Raw genomic sequence first — 19774 nt, 5'->3', positions numbered from 1 at the left:
CTGAATACTCTGACCGTTTTTTGCTAGATTTTCGGATTTTGTAATTTTATTAGGTAGAATTTGCATTCTATCTGTTTGGAAATTAGAAGGTCTGGCAGAATATTGTATACCACCAATGTAGACAAAAAGATAATTCGAATAATGCATTTCATACCATAGTAGATTAATTAATTTCTGTAGCGCATTAAATCTACCAGTTATGTAGAGCATAGAGGGAATGAGGATTTTTTTTATATTCTTCCCTAGTAGTTGTTAATGTTTTCGATGTATTGTGCATTCTACGATTGGTAGATCACTTTATCTTTGTTAGATTATATATTCTAAACCTCCGTAGATGGTAGATCTGATTTTCTAACACCTTTACCCCATTTTTTGAAATTACTATTCAAACTATTTTTTTGAATCCAGATTTATTTTTCTTATATGCAGTTGCTTATCTACATCAAATATACAATCTTCCAGATTTTTTTGCATTCTAAAAAATTGATATGAATTTTTATATACAAAAAGAGTAGTGAATGTCCAAAAGTAACAAAACTTGATTTTATTCTAAGGGGACAATACTTTAGTTTAGTTGTTCTGTATTGCCAATTTTTCCATTAAATATCTAACCAAAAAAAAGTACCTCTATTATTTGTGAAATATATACTATATTGCCTTTAGTTTCCGGTTAATGAAAGAGAAAAATATATTCTTCTTCTTCTTCTCAACTACCACCCTTCTTCTTCCATCTCCACCACTTTACCTTCCGTCAACATTACAAATACGATCATCACAAACTCCACACTGTGTTTTGTATTTATCGTCTCCTTAATCACCACTTTTTTTATAATCAATATCATTTTTTTCATAATCATGATCTCTTCGTTCATACTAACATTCATCATTGAGCCACCATCACCATAGTCACCACAACCACCTCCTAATAATCCATACTCTTTGCTACATATCTCGTCTCTGCTTCTAAAATCTACGGACCATGGCGACGTTACGGTCGAAGCGTCCTTGTTTGTCCCGTAAGTTCTCGGTTGTACTATGTTATTTGAACGTACTACGCTATATCGTTTGTTACTATTCTATTTTAATAATTGTTCATATTATGTACTATGTGCATATTTTAATATTTGGGTTAAGGTTTATATTTCTTTTTAGGGTTTAGTGATTAGTGTTTTTGGTTTAGTTTATGGAAGGTTTGGGTTAATTTAGGGTAAGCTTTACCTCTTTCTCTGTAATAATAGACATTTCAAAATGTAAACATTAATACGTACTATGTTATTTTGTTTGTTACTACTCTATTTTGGTAATGTTTCATATTATGTATTATGTCCATATTTGATATTTGGGTTAGGATTTATATTTCTTTTAAGTGTTTAGTGATTAGTGTTTTTACTCTTAATTTATAGAAGGTTTGAGTTATTGGGGTAAGCATTACCTCATTCCCTATAATCATAGACAATTTAAAATTTGAACAATATGTACTATGCTATTAATTGGTTACTATTATATTTGCATATTTTAATATTTGAGTTGGTTTTTGATATTTGGGTTAGGGTTTATATTTTTTTTTAGGTTTTACTGATTAGTGTTTTAGATTTAGTTTATGGAAAATATGGGTTGATATTGGAATAAGCGTTGCCTCCACAATTATTAAACTATTTTAAAATTCCATTAATATGAACTATATCATTTAGAATGTTCTATTCTATTTACTCTGATATCTTCCTCTGTAACTTTGTCTCTTTCTCCAATCATCGCAGTTATAAGATGACAACCATCGTAGTAATCTTTGTTTGAAAGATGACTGTTTCTTTTGGATTAACGACATATGTTTCATATGTAATAACTTCTACTGTAATCACCGCCATCACTGCCACAATAATCATCAACGTTGTTTTCATTGTAACCATTCTCCTTCCACTGTAATTTTCACCATATATTTGTCGATCACAATTTTTTTCTTTTATTATTGGCAACCGGATCAAAAGAAAGACAAAACCGAGAAAATATTGCACAAATGTTAGAAGATATTATAATATCAAAATCATTGCTATATTCTTAATTTGTTGTTAAAATATGGCTAGTTGGCAAATAAGCCCAATTTTAAAGGGAGTTTTTCAAAACCAACCCATATTTTCAAGTCAAACCCAAAACTAACCTCTTTTTTTGTCATTACTATTCATCAATGAATTTTCTATATTATCCCTATGTTTTTGAATTATTTACAAAATTGACATTATTATTTAGTTTTTTATTAATTTCGAATTCACAAAAAAAAAACAAATACACCCACACCATTTCTTCTTATTTACAATAATGCCACTATCATCAATTTTTCCAACCATCATGAACCACCATTTTTGAGCTCTTAAAACTCTAGAATTCAATTTTTAACCACTTTTTTCATTCTAAACCAACAAATCTTCATTTCCTCTCATTTCTTCTACATTTCCATCTAAAAAACTCTCATAGCTTTCATTTTCATAAACACAAACTTCATATTTTAAAGTTTTTTCATTAGTGAATTGTTAAAGGCGGTTCTTTTTGTTCATATTTGGAGTTTGGACGGTTGAGAAGGTTGGAAACGAGCTTTACACCAGAAAAAGATTATTATTTACATGGTTTTCATCATTTTTCAGATCTGTGTCGAGATAGTAGATTGTTTTGTATGTCTACGCCTATATGCAGACGTACGATACAGTCTACTTGTCAACGCACATGTCAGTTTTGCATTTGACCAAACGAATTTTTTTTTGTACCGCAGACTTCCCCGGCAGTCTTCGTCTTTATCTTTGACAACAAAAACAAAAATTTAGGTGGACTTACTAAGACGTCTATGTAAAAGAGGTTAGTTTTGCATTTGACCGAACTTCAACGGAAGTCTACGAAGTGTAGACTGCCAGAGAAGTTTGCATAATGTCAGTTTTGCATTTGATCAAAACTTTGACTTCGTTGAATAGGTTACTTTTGTGTTTGACTAAAAAGTTTAAAAATTAATTAAAATTTTATTAAACTGAAGACTTCATTTGCAGTCTTCTTAACTTAGAAAAAAAAGTAGACTACATGTGAAGTCTACTATTTTATTTTGGTCAAATGCAAAACTAACCCGTCGAATTTGAGAGTAGACTTCAAACGAAGTCTAAAAATATGTAGATGTCCGTTTTCATTTACTCGTAGAAAGTCAAACTTGGTCAATTGCAAAATTAACCTCTTTTAAAAAAATCAAAAATGTAGACTGCATATGAAGTCTATTTCCGAAAGTCAAATTTTGAAAAATCTAACTATTTTGAAGTATAGACTGAAATGGAAGTATACATGTATAAAATCACAACTTTTTTACAAATATAGAAAGTAACCCGTAAAATTTTCAATTGCAAAAACTAACCCAAATAGTAGACCTATTTGATAGTCTACATTAGTAAACTGAAAAGAACGTCTACATCTTCGTAGATTGAATATGGAGTCTACATAAAAAATATATATTAAAAGTGAATTTGTATATTATTCATTAAGTTTTTTAATATATTTTTTTGTTTGACAGTGTGTATTAGTTAATCCTAATGGGTTAGAGTGATTTTGAAAAGAAAATATGTTATAATTATGAAAGTATAATACTTTTGATTTGACTATGTTGTTAGCTAATAATTGTATACGTATTTGTAAGTCTACCTATATAGTTTTATAAAACATAAAATATTTCTCCGCTAATTATGTAAACTGTATTTTTTTTCCAGAAATAGCTCTGTTACCTGTTGTATACGGAGAATGGGTGTTGAAAGACTCTTTGTGGGAGTTTGTGGTCAATAATCGAAAAGGAGGAAGAATGTTCCTTGTGCATGATGGTTGTACACATGGTGAACTTCTTGAAATGGCACAAGAAGATTATGATCTAGACAAGAAAATCGAGATTATGGTGCTAACATATTCCTTACCAGACGTCATTTTACAACAACTGACTCCGAATACGCAAATACTCCTCTTATGCCTGTCACAAATGATCGACAAGTACGGAACTTGGTCGAGTTATCTAAGACACACTTTGTACGCCTTTATGTATCAAGCCAGCGCCAAGTACACTAGAAATTTTTGGATTGACTATATGTTAGATAATAAGTGTAGACGTCTTTGTAAATCTAAAAATGTAGATTGCAGTTGAAATTTACGTCGTAAATTCTATTAAAAGTGCATTTGTGTATTATTCATCATATTTTTTTCATGATTTAATTATTTTACAGTGTAGGTTAGTAAAATTTTGATGGTCTTGGATGAATTTCAAAAGTTAATGTGTTATAATTATACACTTGAAACTTATTGAAATTTTTTTTGATTAGTTTTACTCTTGAAACTTTTTGGGAAAATTTTGTATAGATTTTCTTCTTTTCACATGTGTGTTAGTTATTATTTTAACTTATGGTGGTTTTACTTGTTTGGTAAGTTAGATCTTGTGAAAAAATTGATATCTAACAAAAAATTAATAATATCTTACAAGTGAAACACAACTAAAAATGAATACAATGTTTATAGATTATGAATTAAAAAATTATTTAAAATTAATATTTTATTATGAAAATTATTACAGAACAATATATTAAAAAGTATTCTTGAGTGTGTTTGATTTTTCATAATCTTGATGCCTCAAATAAAGTCTTGGAAAAAAGTACCTGCAAAATAAGATAGAGTTATGAGAAAAACATAAGATAAAAAATAAAATCATATTTTAGTAGAGTTGAAGTCTACTCTACACTGACGTAAAGTTTTCATATCTAAAAGTGTACATTTAGAAAATTTGAAAATACTTTGTTTTGGAAAATATTTCAAAAATAGTTTTTTGTCATCCTTGTAACAAAGCAAAAAGATAAAGTATGAATCTATAAATTTAGTTCATTATAAACACAAAATATCTTATAATGAATATATGTAAAGCTTACATTTTTTAGAAGATGATTTGAAAACTTTGCAAGAGAATACCTGCAAAATAAGATAAAATTATGAAAAATAAGATAAAAATAAAATCGTATTTTAATAAACTTCTAATAAAATATGCTTAAAAGTCAACGCTAGTGGACTTCATTTGAAATCTACCAGTCCTAACTTTTAAGTAGACATCAAATGAAGTCTACTCTATCAAAAAAAAATTAGATCTGAAAAATATATACATTAAAAATATGAAATAAGTTTAAATAGAAAAAACTTTTAAAAATATAATTTAATAGACAAAATAGTAATAAATTAAAGACATAGAATTTTAATATGTAACTTTATTTAAATATAAATGCTAGAACACATATTTAAAATCTATAGATGTAAACTTTACATTTTTGGAAGGAGAAGAGAACAAATATGGAAGAAAATACCTGCAAAATAAAATAAAATTATTAAAAAACATAGAAAAAAAATTTGAAGTCATATTTTGTAGACTTGAAATGAAGTCTGCTTAAATTTTGTGGTTTAGTAAACTTCATATGAAGTCTACTAGTTTTGGTAAACTTCTTTAGAAGTCTACACTGTCTGATAATTTTCAGATCTGAAAAAAATCTATACATTTTGAAATGTGAAAATAATTTTAAATCTGAAAATACTTTACAAAATAGAATTTATAAGATAAACTAGTAGCAAATTAATGCACAGAGCTTGATCTATAAATTTATTTGAATATAAACATATAAATACATATTTAAAATCTATTAATCTAAAACTTACATTTTTAGAGGATAAGATAAAATCCATGAGTGATAATACCTACAAAAAAAAGATAATATTGTGAGAAATAAATAACATAAACATACACATTTAAAATATATAGATCTAAAACTTACATTTTTTAAAGGAGAAGATGAAAACCATGAATCATAATATCTAAAATGACAAGATAATATTGTGAAAAAGATGTGAGAAAATTTTAGAGAGAAATGAGAGAGTTTTAGAAACAATTGAGAGAATTTTAGAGAGAATAGAGAGTTTTAGAGAGAAGTGAGAGAGTTTTAAAAACTTGTGCAGCCACTTTAGAGAGAGACTGTATAAATTTTGTTTATATAGGGAGACAAAAATGTAACTAGATTAAAATTTACGACACTGTAGATTTCTTTTGAAGTCTACTAAAATTAAAATTTTGGAGTAGATTTTACTGTAACGTAGTAGACCTTTTTTGGAAGTCTACTATAATAATTTCATTATTGTTGTTTATTCTTTATTATTTTAATAATTTTAATAAATGATTTATTAAATTTATTTCTTTATTTTTTAATAGTTATAGTATATGATTTCACTTTTTATTCTTAAGGAACTTAACTTAGTTTAAATATAATGGTTTTCTGTAAAACAAAATGAAAAATATAGACTGAAAAAGACGTCTTAAGATAAATAGACTTTATTGTAGGTCTATGAAATCCTAAACCACAAATCTCAAACCCTAAATGTTTTGCTTGAAAATCAAAAAGTATCAATTATGCAAAATATAAACTACTAAACATTAATATGCGGATTTAAGTTAATAAAATAAAAAAAAAACAAAATCTAAAATTTAACCCTATGAAATCAACCACTAAAAGACATAACATGTTAGAACCTTTTGTTTCTAAACTATGAACATTGTCTAACACATGATAACCAAATTAGTATATATTCTTCAAAACTGTTCAATTGTATGAAATTTTAATTTATTTACTTCATATTATCCATTATATTGATGATTAGTTAAAAATATCACAATAATTATTTTTATACATTTTCAAAATTAAATTATTAGATCAAATTAGAGTGTAGACTACAAAATAAGTCTATAAGGTAAACTTCGTAGGAAGACTATATATATATAGACTTCTTTTATTACGTGTAGACTTTCAAAGATAGAAACGTAAAATATATTCTGTTTTTTTGTTTGGTCATAAGGGTTAAATAGTATTTTCACTATACTTTTAGGTTGGTTTTGAATTTGACTAAAAATAGGGTATACTTTTAGGTTGGACTTCAATATTTGAGTTGGTTTTAGCAAATATCCCAATTTTAAATGGATGATAAAATTAGTACGTGGACCTCCTCGATAAAGCTATCTTTTTTGTTGGCTATCCAATACTTTTAGTAAAACTACAAGAATTTAAAATGTGATGATATAGTTCATTCAGCATAGAAAAAGGGAATATGCTTTAAAAGTATCTCGAGTATTTTTTTTTTTGAAATTATTTTAAGTATCTCGAGTATTAGAACAACAATATAGTCTGTCTTTAATCTAGTCATACACTAAACATGTTTATATAAATAGGTATATTGCAAATATCACCGAAGATTGTAAATTATAACTAGGGCACTTATGACCTAAGAGAAGACAACTCTTTAACAAACAAAAACTGAAGAAGCAATTATCACAAGACGGCAAAAGAAAAATACAAATAAAAATAATGATATGTTAGCTTAACATGAACTCTTCATAATATATTCTATAGTAAGGTATCATAGTTAGGCGATTTCTTGATATTATCTATAACCTTTTAAAATACCCGAAACAATATATACCTTACAACATTAATATTTGTTTGCATAAAAATCGCGCAAGAAAGCGGATAAAGATACATGAATAGAGGAAAATGATATAGGAAACGTAAAAGATTTTATTCATGTGGGTTACAAACGAAGATTTTAAGTCTTAACTAGCTTAAACAATTCAAAACTCAGAAAATGTCGGAATTTTCTCCAGTTGTAAGATTACTAGTGAGAAGATTATCAAACCAACTCTCCATGTCATGGTTATATCCCTTAATATTGCTATCTAATGAGCTCTCCCAATCCTCTATCTTTATCTCCTCATCTCCTGAAATGTTGTAATCCATCGATACAACTTCTGACCAAAAGCTCTCATCTATCAATGGAAGAACATCTTCTGGTGACGTCGCAGAGTCTTTGATGTTGTTATTGGACACGTCGTTGTTGTTGCTCGATGTTGTAACCGCTGAAATGTTGGTACTGCTGCTAGATTGTTGTTGGGGAGAGCTTGGCCTCTTTTCATCCATAACTGAGACGAGTTGTTCATCATTGTCGCAAATCGTTTCGCTGATATTTTGATCTTGATTATGCTGGATTCTTTTCTTTAAATGAGTGTGCCACACATTTTTTATTTCGTTGTCTGTTCTTCCCGGTAATTTTGCAGCTATAGCAGACCATCTATCATATAAAAAACAAATAATAATAAGCAAAGTGTCACATAACTGAATAATAAAATTTATGAGAAGAAAGAGCGAGTAGAGCAAAATAAAAGCAACCAAATTAAATTGCCTATGCATGGTTAAAGAGATCTGCACATGTCTTACACTGATCACAGTGCCTATTTCGTCTTGTAGTGAAAGTTGTTTATAAAGAAAATTAGGAAAGTGAAAATTAAATTATTTAAATGTTTAGGTATGTGGACAAAGGCAATCACGGGTTCGAATCTTCTCAGTCCTTAGCCCCCACACAGTTATAATATTTGGCATATTGACAGAAGCAAATTGTAATCATTCAGAAAAAAACTTTGAAGTATTGTAGTAAGATCTTTTTTAAAAAAAATATAAGGACATAAAAAAAACCTGTTGCCTAAGCTTTGATGCAAGTTGATGATAGTTTCTTCTTCTTGAGGAGTGAAGTTGCCACGTTTGATATCTGGTCTCAAATAATTTATCCAACGAAGCCTGCAACTTTTGCCGCACCTAAGTAGCCCTAATCATTTCACAAACACCATTACAAAACTTTACACACACATATATACATGCATATATATATAACTATAGAACAAGAACACTCGTCAAATCAGAAGAGATTGGTTGTTTCTGTTTTTTGAAGATATGTTAGAAAATAGATAAATATATGAAAATATTTACCAGCTAGTTGAGGGAGAGCTCTCCAGTTGGGATGACCATGGAGACGAATATGACTAATCAAGATTCGATCTTCTTCAGCGCTCCATGGCCCTTTCTTCAATCCCATTTTCTCACAGCATGGTCTTCTCCCCATCTTCTTCTTTTTCAATCTAATTCTTCAAAGAAAAGTATCTTCAAAAGAACAAAGATTAAAAAATGGATGAGGAAGCTTTTGTGTTTATTGTAACCAAAAGAAAAAAGAAGGTGTTGTGTTTATGAAAGCAAAGGAAGCCACAGATGTTTGAAGCAAGTGTGCGATGGCTAAGTGTGTTGATATATTATATAATGCAAGGCAGCCATAGGAAAAGAACAAGCTGGAAAATATATTTCTTTTTTGGTACACAAAGTCCAACGTTTACAACTTCTTTTCCTCTACTTACTTTTCAAAGAATAGTTATGTTTTTTCTCTGTCTAGATATAATTTGATAACGTACCGAGGAAAGCAGGTCAAATCTTTTCCTCTATTGTTGGTGGACTTGTTTAGCAGTGAAGTTGAATTTTCCAGGGGAAATTTTTGACTACTAATAGTATGAATCTAGTTACGTTTTGAATTTTTCCAAAACAGTAATGCATGAGATGAAATTATCAAGAAGTATTGAGTGGTTCGTAAACTGATTGACTTTATTGATGAGTTGTACGTAGGTTATTATTTACACATATTTCACGATATGGGATTTTTGATATAGATGTCAATGGAGATTGTCTAGGTCCGAAAGGGGACGTACGTGCGACAATTCCTTGTTAGTGACTATATCTACTATACTACTCACATGATTTATCATATCCATTTAAATGTAATCCACTTATATCTCTCGATTTATTATAGTTTTGCAAACAAACCAAAAAGTATTTTTAAACTTGTTTCATTAAAAGACTGATTGTATTGTGAATCACACAACGATACCCAGATCTACCTTTTTCTTTTTAACGTTTTATGTATAAAGATATCGCTCTAGTGCGACTGTTCAGTCATATCAAATAAGGGACCATGTGAAACACGATATAATTATCACGAGAGATAAAGTAAACTAACAAAATTATTGTTAACACATCTTCATCTTCACTGTTGCATCTGCTTCTAGGCAACGTCATTTTCCACATATTAATACCCCTCTTCACACTTCATGACTCCTCTTCCTCAGTAGTTTACCCTCGCTTGTTCTCACTAATTTTTCAAAAAACAAAGACGGTAAGACCTAAATATACAACTGAATTTTTTTTGATGTTTTTGCAACTGTAGTCTGTCGAGATGCTCTATCTTAAAGGAGTTGGCCTCTGAGTGAAAACCTATTGGCATTACATTGATCACGTTCACGTAGCACTAGTGGTGAAAAGTTCATGATTTTTTCATAGTATTTTTTCAAAGTCCAACAGAAGCACACCCGGTTAGTCGGATTATCAGCTATTGGAGTCGGTTCAGGCCCGGTCTTATCTGGCTATGGATGAAGGAACGTGTTTTTTTTTAGACACCATCAGTTTGGATACTGAGCTGTTGGACTCGGGTTCAGGCCCGGTCTTGTTTGGCTATGGATGAAGGAACGTGGCTTACTAAACGCCTGACTCCTTATCAATCAAAAGCATCAATTTATTTTATTCATTGATTGTTCAGCTCACAAAGGCCCAGTATAAGATTGGCCACCACATTTGGTGGGTCCATGGAAGGGCACATAGAAAGTAAACCATAACTATTATTACCAATAGTCCAATACCAAGGCATCAACTAAACCGGATAACACTGGTTAGCAGAAGTACCCGGTAGCCATTGTGATTTACGAAAACACCCTCATAGATTTTGTTTATATTCCTTCATTTTGTGGGACCCAGCTCTTATTCTTCAAAAACAATCCGCTACCTATGCCTTGGAAGCAGAAATTGCATGACCCAACAAACAAGGAAATTATTTCTGTTATTTTTCCGCTTATTATAACATTAGGAAAGATTACTATTTATTTTAAAAGCATCATAGTATTTTCATAGACACCTTATATATATTACTTTGATGTTGCGGGAAATTAACACATTAATTCTTTTACAGATGATTCTAAAATATTTATTATGGCCATAAATCATAACTCATAAGAACTAGTTTAACAAAGCAAATCATCCAGAAAACAAATCATAAAACTAGACATTTTTCTTATAATCGCATGACTCCAAACATGCCCCACAAATACCAGAAAGTATCATGCATAGACGAAACTGCCCTTGAAGAGTGTTTCTGAAACGGCAAAACTTAGAGAATCGTCATGGGACCCACGAGAAGAGAGACACGTCATAGAACTCAGACTGTAACTAACCAGCCTGTCTTGCCCCCAAAGAGATATATTACATGACTCAACTAAATCACTAGTACACAGCAAAGTAACTGAGTATCAACTATGTATGCCGTATGTGTATACTGTGTTATGTGTGTATATGTTATATATCGCGCTATATCAACGCTCAAAAATAGATCAATGAAAGATTTATGTAACTTAAGCTAAAAGATGTAATGCCAAAGAACTATAATATGTAACTTAGGTTAGACCATGTTTATCCCATAAAACGGTTTTTAATTTTTTTTTTTCTTTTGGTTAAAAAAAAAGTGCACCAATCGCGGGTTATCATGTGTCAGTGGAGCCCGCGAACAGTACAAAACCTCAATAATAGTCAATCTTTAACCTGGGTTTTTTGTTACCAATTTTTGTGTTTTCGTGGGATCTCTCCCCCTAAGAAACTCCTTAATCACCCCCGATAAACTTGTCCTTAGGTCATAAATTTGGTTTGTTAGCAGAAACCAATTGCAACCAAAACCATAATGAAAATTTAGAATTTACATATAACAAATAAATATTTTAAAATAATATAAAGTTAGCATTAGCTTTATGTTTAAAGTCTGAACTAAAAACAACAAACAAACATAGATATATTACGTTTTCCTTATCTACATATCAACTCGACCAGAAAATATAATAAAGATTTTTCAAACTGAGAAACCTGAATTTTCACAGCCGCAATCACGCATTTCATATTTAAAATGATTATGAATATTAGGGCAAAAATTACATAACTTAGTTTGAAATTTTAACAAACATAGAAGAGTTTGTTTTGAACGTAACATTTTTGTCCCCCGATCGACCACAAATATATAACAAGAATTTAATTTTATTTAATTCAAGAAATTGTTTGTTTGTCATCCTACTCTCTTTTTATTGTTACTCAAACATTACAAACGTATAGGCTTTTCTAAAAAGAAAGAGAGACAGAGACAGAAACAGAGAGAGAGTTATTTAAGTAAACCTCTTCTCTTCCAATGCTTTAGTCGGAAAGTTTTCTCCGACGTTCATCAGTTGACGGTAACAACATATCTTCTCTTTACACTTTAGTTTCACATAACATGTTAATAGACTACAAGAATGAAACTAGCTAAGAAAATTCTATTTATAAAATGGTTATAGCATATTTGTTCGAGATTAGGTTCCACTTGTCAATATACAATTTGGATATTGTGGAAAACAGAAACTGTTTGATTATAATATTCGTTTGCAGATTTTGAAACCATCTTAGCCCTTAACCCGGTTTAATGGAAGAAGGAAACATGTTTGAAGAAATAGGGTGTTTTGACCCAAATGCTCCGGCAGATATGACGGTGGAGAGCAACTTCTCTCCGGCGGAGCCACCACCGCCGGTCTTGGTTGCCGGTAGCACAAGCAACAGCAACTGCAGTCTTGAAGATCTCTCTGAGTTCCACCTCAGCCCACAAGACTGCTCCCTAGCCGCAGCCACAGCTTCTGTTCATCAGCTTCACATCAATACTCCTTCTAGTTGTGACCAGCAACTCCAGAGTTTAATGCACCAAAACTTTCAAGATCCAGCTTATGCTCCACAGTCTAACAATTGGGACAACGGTTACCAAGAGTTTGTGACTTTAGGTCCTAATCACACAACTCCTGACCTACTCAGCCTCTTGCAATTACCAAGATCCTCACTTCCACCTTTCGCAACACCTACCCTTCACGACATGATCATGACATCTTCCTCTGCCTCTGCTGCCTTTGACCCTCTCTACCATCTGAATTTCCCTTTGCAGCCTCCTAGTGGGACTCTACTAGGAGTTGAGGATCAGACCGAGTTCAATGGAGTGAACAGTTTGATATATGCTGAAGAAAACAACACCACCGAGAATGGTCTTAACCGAAAAGGGAGAGGATCAAGAAAGCGTAAAGTCTTCCCTACAGAACGTGAGAGAAGAGTTCACTTCAAAGACCGGTTTGGTGACTTGAAGAACTTAATTCCAAACCCTACCAAGGTTACAATAAATACCCTATCTTCTTCAACAAGTAATTAATTTTAATTAACTAAAACCTTTTAGAACTTTTCTTATTTTTTTATCTATAGAATGATAGAGCATCAATCGTTGGAGAAGCGATAGATCACATCAAGGAATTGCTAAGGACCATCGAGGAGTTCAAGATGCTATTGGAGAAGAAAAGAATCACAAGGCAAAGGAACAAGAGAGGCAGAATCGAAGTAGGGGAAGAGGACGTTGGTGATGAGAACTACAACGCTCAAAGCGAAGTCGTGGAACAGTGTTTAGTCAATAAGAAGAACAATGCCTTGAGATGCTCGTGGCTGAAGAGGAAATCAAAATTCACTGAAGTCGATGTGCGTATCATAGACGATGAAGTTACTATCAAGATCGTGCAAAAGAAGAAAATCAACTGTTTATTGTTCGTCTCCAAAGTGATTGATCAGCTTCAGCTTGATCTTCATCATGTAGCTGGTGCACAGATCGGAGAGCACCACAGCTTCTTGTTCAACACCAAGGTATTGTCATTAAATTGCATGACCCTTTTATTAGACCTAAGAGTATTGTACTAACGAAGTGTGACATATATGAACAGATTTGTGAAGGGTCTAGTGTTTATGCAAGTGCCATAGCAGATAGAGTTATGGAAGTGTTGGAGAAACAATACATGGAAGCTCTTTCGTCTAACAATGGCTATCACTGCTACACTAGTGATTAATGCGTTTTCTTCTTAGTAATGGCTTCCATAATGGATGATTAATTATTACATTAGTAATGTTTCGTATTATTTCGTTTTATCTATGTGGGCTTGAAGCTAGTTTTTCCATGGAGGATTAATAATATTACATTAATAATATAATTAACTCATACCTACACTCAATAATAATTCAGAAATACAAACACAAATCTCAAAATCTATTAGGAGGTGTATTCAACCGAGAGTTTTAGGTGATTTGTATTAAAATGACAAATCTACTGTTATTCAAACATGAATTTTAAAAAAACATTTAAAATCCATTGAATTTAACATTTCGTAGAGTACTCTAAAATCACTGTTATTGAAAATATTTTAAGTTGTGGAGTTTTAAAGTTTTCAGGTGATTTTAGGGTGTTTGGGTGGAGTTTCTTAGTTAAAAAAATTAAAATCCAAATCCCATGGTTTTAGGTTATACTCTAGAGTGGTTTAACAAAAATCACATAAATCTTTGCAACTTATTGAAATCATCTAAAACTCAAGTAAAAATCAAATCCCCTCAAATGTTATATTATGTTACTAGTGGTATTCCGGCGCTACGAGCCGGGTTTGTATGTTTTATTCTTACATAAATTGATAATTTATTTTATGGTCTTAGTAAAGAAAATATGTTGAAATAAAATGATATTTTTTCTGATCCATTTGATACTGGTTAGCGACAATAGTATATTACTTTATTTTGAAGTTGCTTAGTTCAAAGTAGAATAACATAAGTGGTTGTGACTAATCAATTCAATAAAAGTATAATAAAAAGCCGATAGTCGTAGCAAAGTTAATTTAGTTAGAATTTAAACATAAAGTAAAGTTGATGTTTTATTTAAAGAACACATTGAATTATATTGTTAAGTACCATGTGGACAATATATAGAAGGAACAACATTTGAATTTTATTTTAGAGACTAATCTGAATTTAAATTTGTGTAATGAAGTTTTGTTTTCATATGCTTTTTATTTGATTTTTGGTAATAGAATAATTCTGGCAATGGAACATATTAGAAAATGAGAAAAAATATTTATATATTTTGTTTGAAAATTAAAACGAAAAAAAAAGTATGCAAATGAAACTAAAAATTGGAATATAGGAAATCCCCTTATAAATTGTAATAATGGTGAATCATAGATGATTTTTCCTACATATGAGACAGCTTATGTTTGTATAAGACTATTGATCAATGCAGCGGAAATGGAAAGTACGGCCGCAAGAGAACATAAATAGATTATATTGTTATAATTTATGAAGCATACAATGCATGTATCCTTTTCTTCTTCTGTAGTTGGATTCCAAGTGGTGTTTGCTAGCCCTTTGGAAGTGACCCCATTTAAGTGGTCATGCATTACAATAGAAACTCTCAATTCTTTGGCAAATACCGGTGGTTTCTTTTGTTTCTAAATTAGTAGTAATTGCATAATGGTGGCGCGATATTATTTAAAGGACAATGTGTTTTCACATTTGAAGTTGAGCTATATTGTTTAATAATGGTGGCTCTATTATTCATATTACTAAATGTTATTTGGGTGAAAACTGTATTTATTTAAATATTAATAGAAGTATATGATATTATAGTTCTCTCTAGAAAAATATAATTAATTGGTCTTTGAAGAAAACAAACTTTTCCATCTGAAAGTAATATTTGGTCTAAAATGGTGATGGGCTGCTCGTGTGTTTAATAACAGAGGAGAAACTTAAGGTCTTTAATTTAGATATGGTGGTTTTGAGTTGCCCGTGTAGTTAAAGCTTGTAATTATGTTTGTTATGCCTTTAGTAGAATGGATGTTACTATAATATTATAATGTAGAGGTGGAACGTCATCTTTTAGTTGCGCGAAATTCATTTATTCAGAGTGGCGATCCCGCCACCTAAATGGAAAGGCTTGGCCGCACTTAAATGCTCTCTCTCTCTCTCTCTCTCTCTCTCTCTCTCTCTCTCTCTCTTCTGCTATCTGATTTTCGATGTCACTCTCTTTTCTTTCTTGCGCCATGTGTACTTCCTTTCTCTTTCTCCATCTCTCTGATAGAGCAACATCACCATTTACGAAACATCAAACCTACACAACAAAGTACTTATCATCAAGGATCAGAATTTTCTTTGTGGGTGCAAAGACAAAGTAAGTTAATCATTTGAAGTCTGCCTTTGTTCCTTTTTAATTACATGATCATTTGACTGTAGTTGTAGTTTGTAAACCCCACTGTTGGACAGTGTTAACTGTCTGTTCCATTAACTAAATTTATGAACGCAACAAAGTGTTCTGCTCGCATTGAACGTAATACGAACATGTCAGTTTTAATCATGACTTGAGTCCGATATTATGAACTGTTTTTTTTCGGTTATTTCTGAAAATTCTCTAATGCCTTGAGTCGTATAAAAATTGATCATATAATGATACAAATATTAATAACTAAAAGAGTCAAAAACATTTCCGATAAATATCAACCCTCGACCTAGAAAATTGACTAAGAATCGGACGGCAAGGATCAACAAATATGAAAATGTTGTCCAAGTAGTTCTTGTTGTCCTCGTAAGTAGTTGTTGCTCTCATCCCGACTACTCTCGCCGGCTGTTTCGTTTTCTCAGCACAAAAACTTCGGCCTAGTGTGTCGCTGTCGAGTAAGATACCCGTGAAGCCTTCTTCGATTCCTTCTGACATCTGCGTGGCTTCAAAAATCGTTGTACTGATCCAATGTTTTCAGTCTTTCATAATAATCAGACACGTGGATCGTGGATGATCCGACGAACTTCATCCTCGTTTGGATTCTGATTGATAAGTCCTTCGTATCTGAGAATGACGCTAATGATGTCAGAGATTCAAGCTGTTGTTGTTGTTGATCTGCGTTGCCTACAAAAGATAATACATTTAAGCAAATTGCGAAGGTTTAGTGTCTATGTTCTATTTTGTTTTACCTTTGGTTTGTTTTGATGTCCATGTCTTATGAGTGAATCCATGATGATGCTTTGCTTTGGTAGTGAAGAAGCTTTGATTCTCTAGCAAGCCTTGCTGCAGCTTCAAGCCGAGCACTTTCTCACTGAGCCTTGTGGCTAAGTGTGGCTTTGTTTTTGGATAAACAAAGAGGAGACTCGTTTTTGGGTTTATAAGTCACTGGATCAATCCTCATTTTGACTAACCGCTTCTTCAAATGAGTGTTCCAATCGTTCTAGATCTCGTCGTGTGTTCTCTTTGGCAAATTAGTTGAAATCACCCACCACCTTAACATAACAATAACAGTTTCAAGAAAAAGCCAAAACTTAGCAGAGATTGTTTGTTTGATTATTACAGTACAGACCTGTTTCCTAACAGAGCATGAAGTTGAATGATGGTTTCTTCTTCTTGCAAGTTGAATTTGACTCTTCTGATGTTTGGTCTTAAGTAGTTAGTCCATCTGAGTATGCAACTCTTCCCGCATCGATGTTGACCTGAGATTGAGAAGACGGAAGACAGATGAGAGCAAAAGACTTTTGAAATATATAGAGCAAAGATGATATAAGAGTTTCATAAATCAGCTTTCTCAGTAACTCCAACTTCCATGATAGTTTTTTTCTTAAATGCTTATGTCTTAGAAGCATAGGGTTAGAGACTAACCAGGAAGATGAGTGTTGGTGTTTGCCAAACCGAGAAGCTGGTCGTGACTGTGGAACTGCTCTTAAGGTATTGGATTAAGTGTTTGGATATTTCAGGGAAGCCAGTTTGATTATTGAAACATATTGAAATAAGGAAGTCAAAGAGCTTGAAGCCCTACACTGTTAGACCGTTGACTGATCAGAGTGGTGGTGAACATCAAATTCGAACGTCACGGCAACGACGATGTCTTCAGGAAAGGAAGGAGCAGGTTATAGACGGTGATGCTTGACAGAGTTTGTTCTTTCCGGCTATTCATTGCATTCAACAGACATTTATACGGTGAGGTTCAATCGGTTATCTTCGATGATGATGAGGCTGATTAAAAGCGAAAGGGTAGGAAGAGATGTAGAAACTACTTCAATGATTGCCTTTCATTACAGTGTTGGTTATTCTAGTCTCAACTTTTGATTTTTCATTGGTTGAGATTCAATATTTCTTTCATGTTTCATGCAAACTTTATCAAATTATAAGACTCATGTCTTCTCTTGTAATTGTTAACGTTTTTAATATGAAAGCCTTTTTTTCAAAAAAAAAAAAAAACTACTTCAATGATTAGTTTGGTGTAGGAAGAAAAGGAAAACTGAAGCTTTTACACAGAATAACAGAAGTTCATCGGATTTGACTCGACAATTCAACGCTCGAGTTCTTACATGTAACTGAAAGAAACCCTAAAAATCTTGGGCTAGTTTGAGAGTTATTGTTGGCCCAAACATTCCACGGTTAACACCATAAGCCCATCAACGAAAGAACAATATTCGATGATTGAGGAAAAGTTACCAACGTGGCAATAAAGCCCCCTTTTCCAGAATGACGTGGACAGTATAAAAAGACAGATACTTCAACTTTATAGGTATAGATATCGAATACATCTGTTAGAAATATAATATAAACTAATTATAGAGAGAGCGTGATAAATATTAAACAATGAAATATCATCAGTGACGTGTAGATATAATTCTTATGACCAATACATTGTAGAATATAAAAATAAAATAAAGATGACTGGAACCTACTTATCGTAGCTTTTTTTTTTAGGGGAATAGCATCATACCGGGATATGCAAGCAATAAAGGCCCCTGACATATCCAACTGTTATGTTTTTTTTGGTGTACAATGTTTTCCTACTCGCCTAGATGATTCAGTCATATGTTGAAAGTTATGATAAAATAAATAAATATATATAGTACCATATACAATTACAAATAACTATGGAACTTAACATAATATACTAACTACTAAATACACATATAGCTTTAGAACTCATGAGATGAAAGTATACTAAGAAGGTGTTATTGGGAAACTGATTCATGAAGAGTTTATGGATTTGAAAATTTTATAGATTTTTAAAAAATTAGAAAGTTTTCATGGATTTTAACAAAAAAGTGCATCCATATTTATAGAATCCATACAACTTTTATAAATTGTCATGGATTCATAGTTACGTTTCACATTAATTTTTCTTATACATTATTTTTTTTAATGTTTATGTAAAATAATTATATAAGAATATTCTTTTAGAAAATGTGAATGATGTGTTGAAAAATATATTGAACGTTAACAGTGAAGTATATAAATATATATATATATGATATATCAATTTCTATGGTATAAAATTTTTGAAAGACATGTTATATGTATATGAAAAATCTGGGTTTTGTTATTTTATAATTTCTATGGTATTAGTTTTTTGAAAGACATATTACATGTATATGAGAAATATGGGTTTTGTTATTTTATATCAATTTCTATGGTATTAAATTTTTGAAAGACATGTTAGATGTGCTACAATGCCATCGTTCAATCACTTTTCTTATTATATAGCTATGGTTTTTTTGGCATAATAGATCTATGTTTTTAATTCATTGATACAAATATACTTAATAATGTATATTTATTTGACAATTTTTAAATTTTTGTTATCCAAACTTTGAGAATACTACCTATAACCTAGTATTTTGAAAGTGGTGATTGATGAGTTAAAATGTACAGAATCATTGTTTCAGTAACACAAGAGTTTAATAGGATTGCAAAATCTAAAAATATTCAATTTTTTGAATAACAAAAGATTCTACAATGAATTACAAAATCATTATACTAATAACTAAGGATTTAATGAGAATTATAAAATCATTACACTAATAACAAAATATTTGAGTAAAATTTTAAGAATTACTAAACCAGTAACAATAGAATCTTTAAATTCTTCAAGTATTAAAAAGTTGCTCTCCCCCCCCCC

General features: G+C 31.3%; 2 protein-coding genes and 1 pseudogene across 2 annotated transcripts; 1 reads left to right on the top strand and 2 right to left on the bottom strand.

The window, feature by feature from the left end:
• Nucleotides 1-7583: 7583 nt before the first annotated feature.
• On the bottom strand, nucleotides 7584-9167 carry LOC106292798 (myb-related protein Myb4). Its single transcript, XM_013728455.1, has 3 exons — nucleotides 8844-9167; nucleotides 8553-8682; nucleotides 7584-8151 (listed from the first exon to the last, which is right to left on the bottom strand). Exons 1-3 carry the CDS (start codon nucleotides 8974-8976, stop codon nucleotides 7662-7664), a joined length of 753 nt encoding a protein of 250 aa, XP_013583909.1. The 5' UTR covers nucleotides 8977-9167; the 3' UTR covers nucleotides 7584-7661.
• Nucleotides 9168-12116: 2949 nt separating this feature from the next.
• Nucleotides 12117-14039, top strand: LOC106293638 (transcription factor bHLH89). The gene is made up of 4 exons (XM_013729308.1): nucleotides 12117-12217; nucleotides 12411-13170; nucleotides 13260-13688; nucleotides 13766-14039. The coding sequence occupies exons 2-4, from the start codon at nucleotides 12445-12447 to the stop codon at nucleotides 13886-13888; spliced, it is 1278 nt and encodes a 425-aa protein (XP_013584762.1). The 5' UTR covers nucleotides 12117-12217; nucleotides 12411-12444; the 3' UTR covers nucleotides 13889-14039.
• Nucleotides 14040-16329: 2290 nt separating this feature from the next.
• Nucleotides 16330-19774, bottom strand: part of LOC106344254 — a 10350-nt pseudogene continuing 6905 nt past the window's right edge.

Source organism: Brassica oleracea, chromosome C5 (genome assembly GCF_000695525.1).
Source record: "Brassica oleracea var. oleracea cultivar TO1000 chromosome C5, BOL, whole genome shotgun sequence".
NCBI classification, from domain to species: domain Eukaryota; kingdom Viridiplantae; phylum Streptophyta; class Magnoliopsida; order Brassicales; family Brassicaceae; genus Brassica; species Brassica oleracea.
This window is presented reverse-complemented; position numbering and strand designations above follow the sequence as displayed.

What these genes read in the sequence shown, in the direction of transcription:
- LOC106293638 (XM_013729308.1), top strand. Translation starts at nt 12,445, where the DNA reads ATGGAAGAAGGAAACATGTTTGAAGAAATAGGGTGTTTTGACCCAAAT. An exon ending in TAATTCCAAACCCTACCAAG is followed by an intron (nt 13,171 to 13,259) that starts GTTACAATAAAT and finishes TTTTATCTATAG; the next exon opens with AATGATAGAGCATCAATCGT. An exon ending in GCTTCTTGTTCAACACCAAG is followed by an intron (nt 13,689 to 13,765) that starts GTATTGTCATTA and finishes ATATATGAACAG; the next exon opens with ATTTGTGAAGGGTCTAGTGT.
- LOC106292798 (XM_013728455.1), bottom strand. Translation starts at nt 8,976, where the DNA reads ATGGGGAGAAGACCATGCTGTGAGAAAATGGGATTGAAGAAAGGGCCA. An exon ending in AGCTCTCCCTCAACTAGCTG is followed by an intron (nt 8,683 to 8,843) that starts GTAAATATTTTC and finishes TGAAATGATTAG; the next exon opens with GGCTACTTAGGTGCGGCAAA. An exon ending in CATCAAAGCTTAGGCAACAG is followed by an intron (nt 8,152 to 8,552) that starts GTTTTTTTTATG and finishes TTTATATGATAG; the next exon opens with ATGGTCTGCTATAGCTGCAA.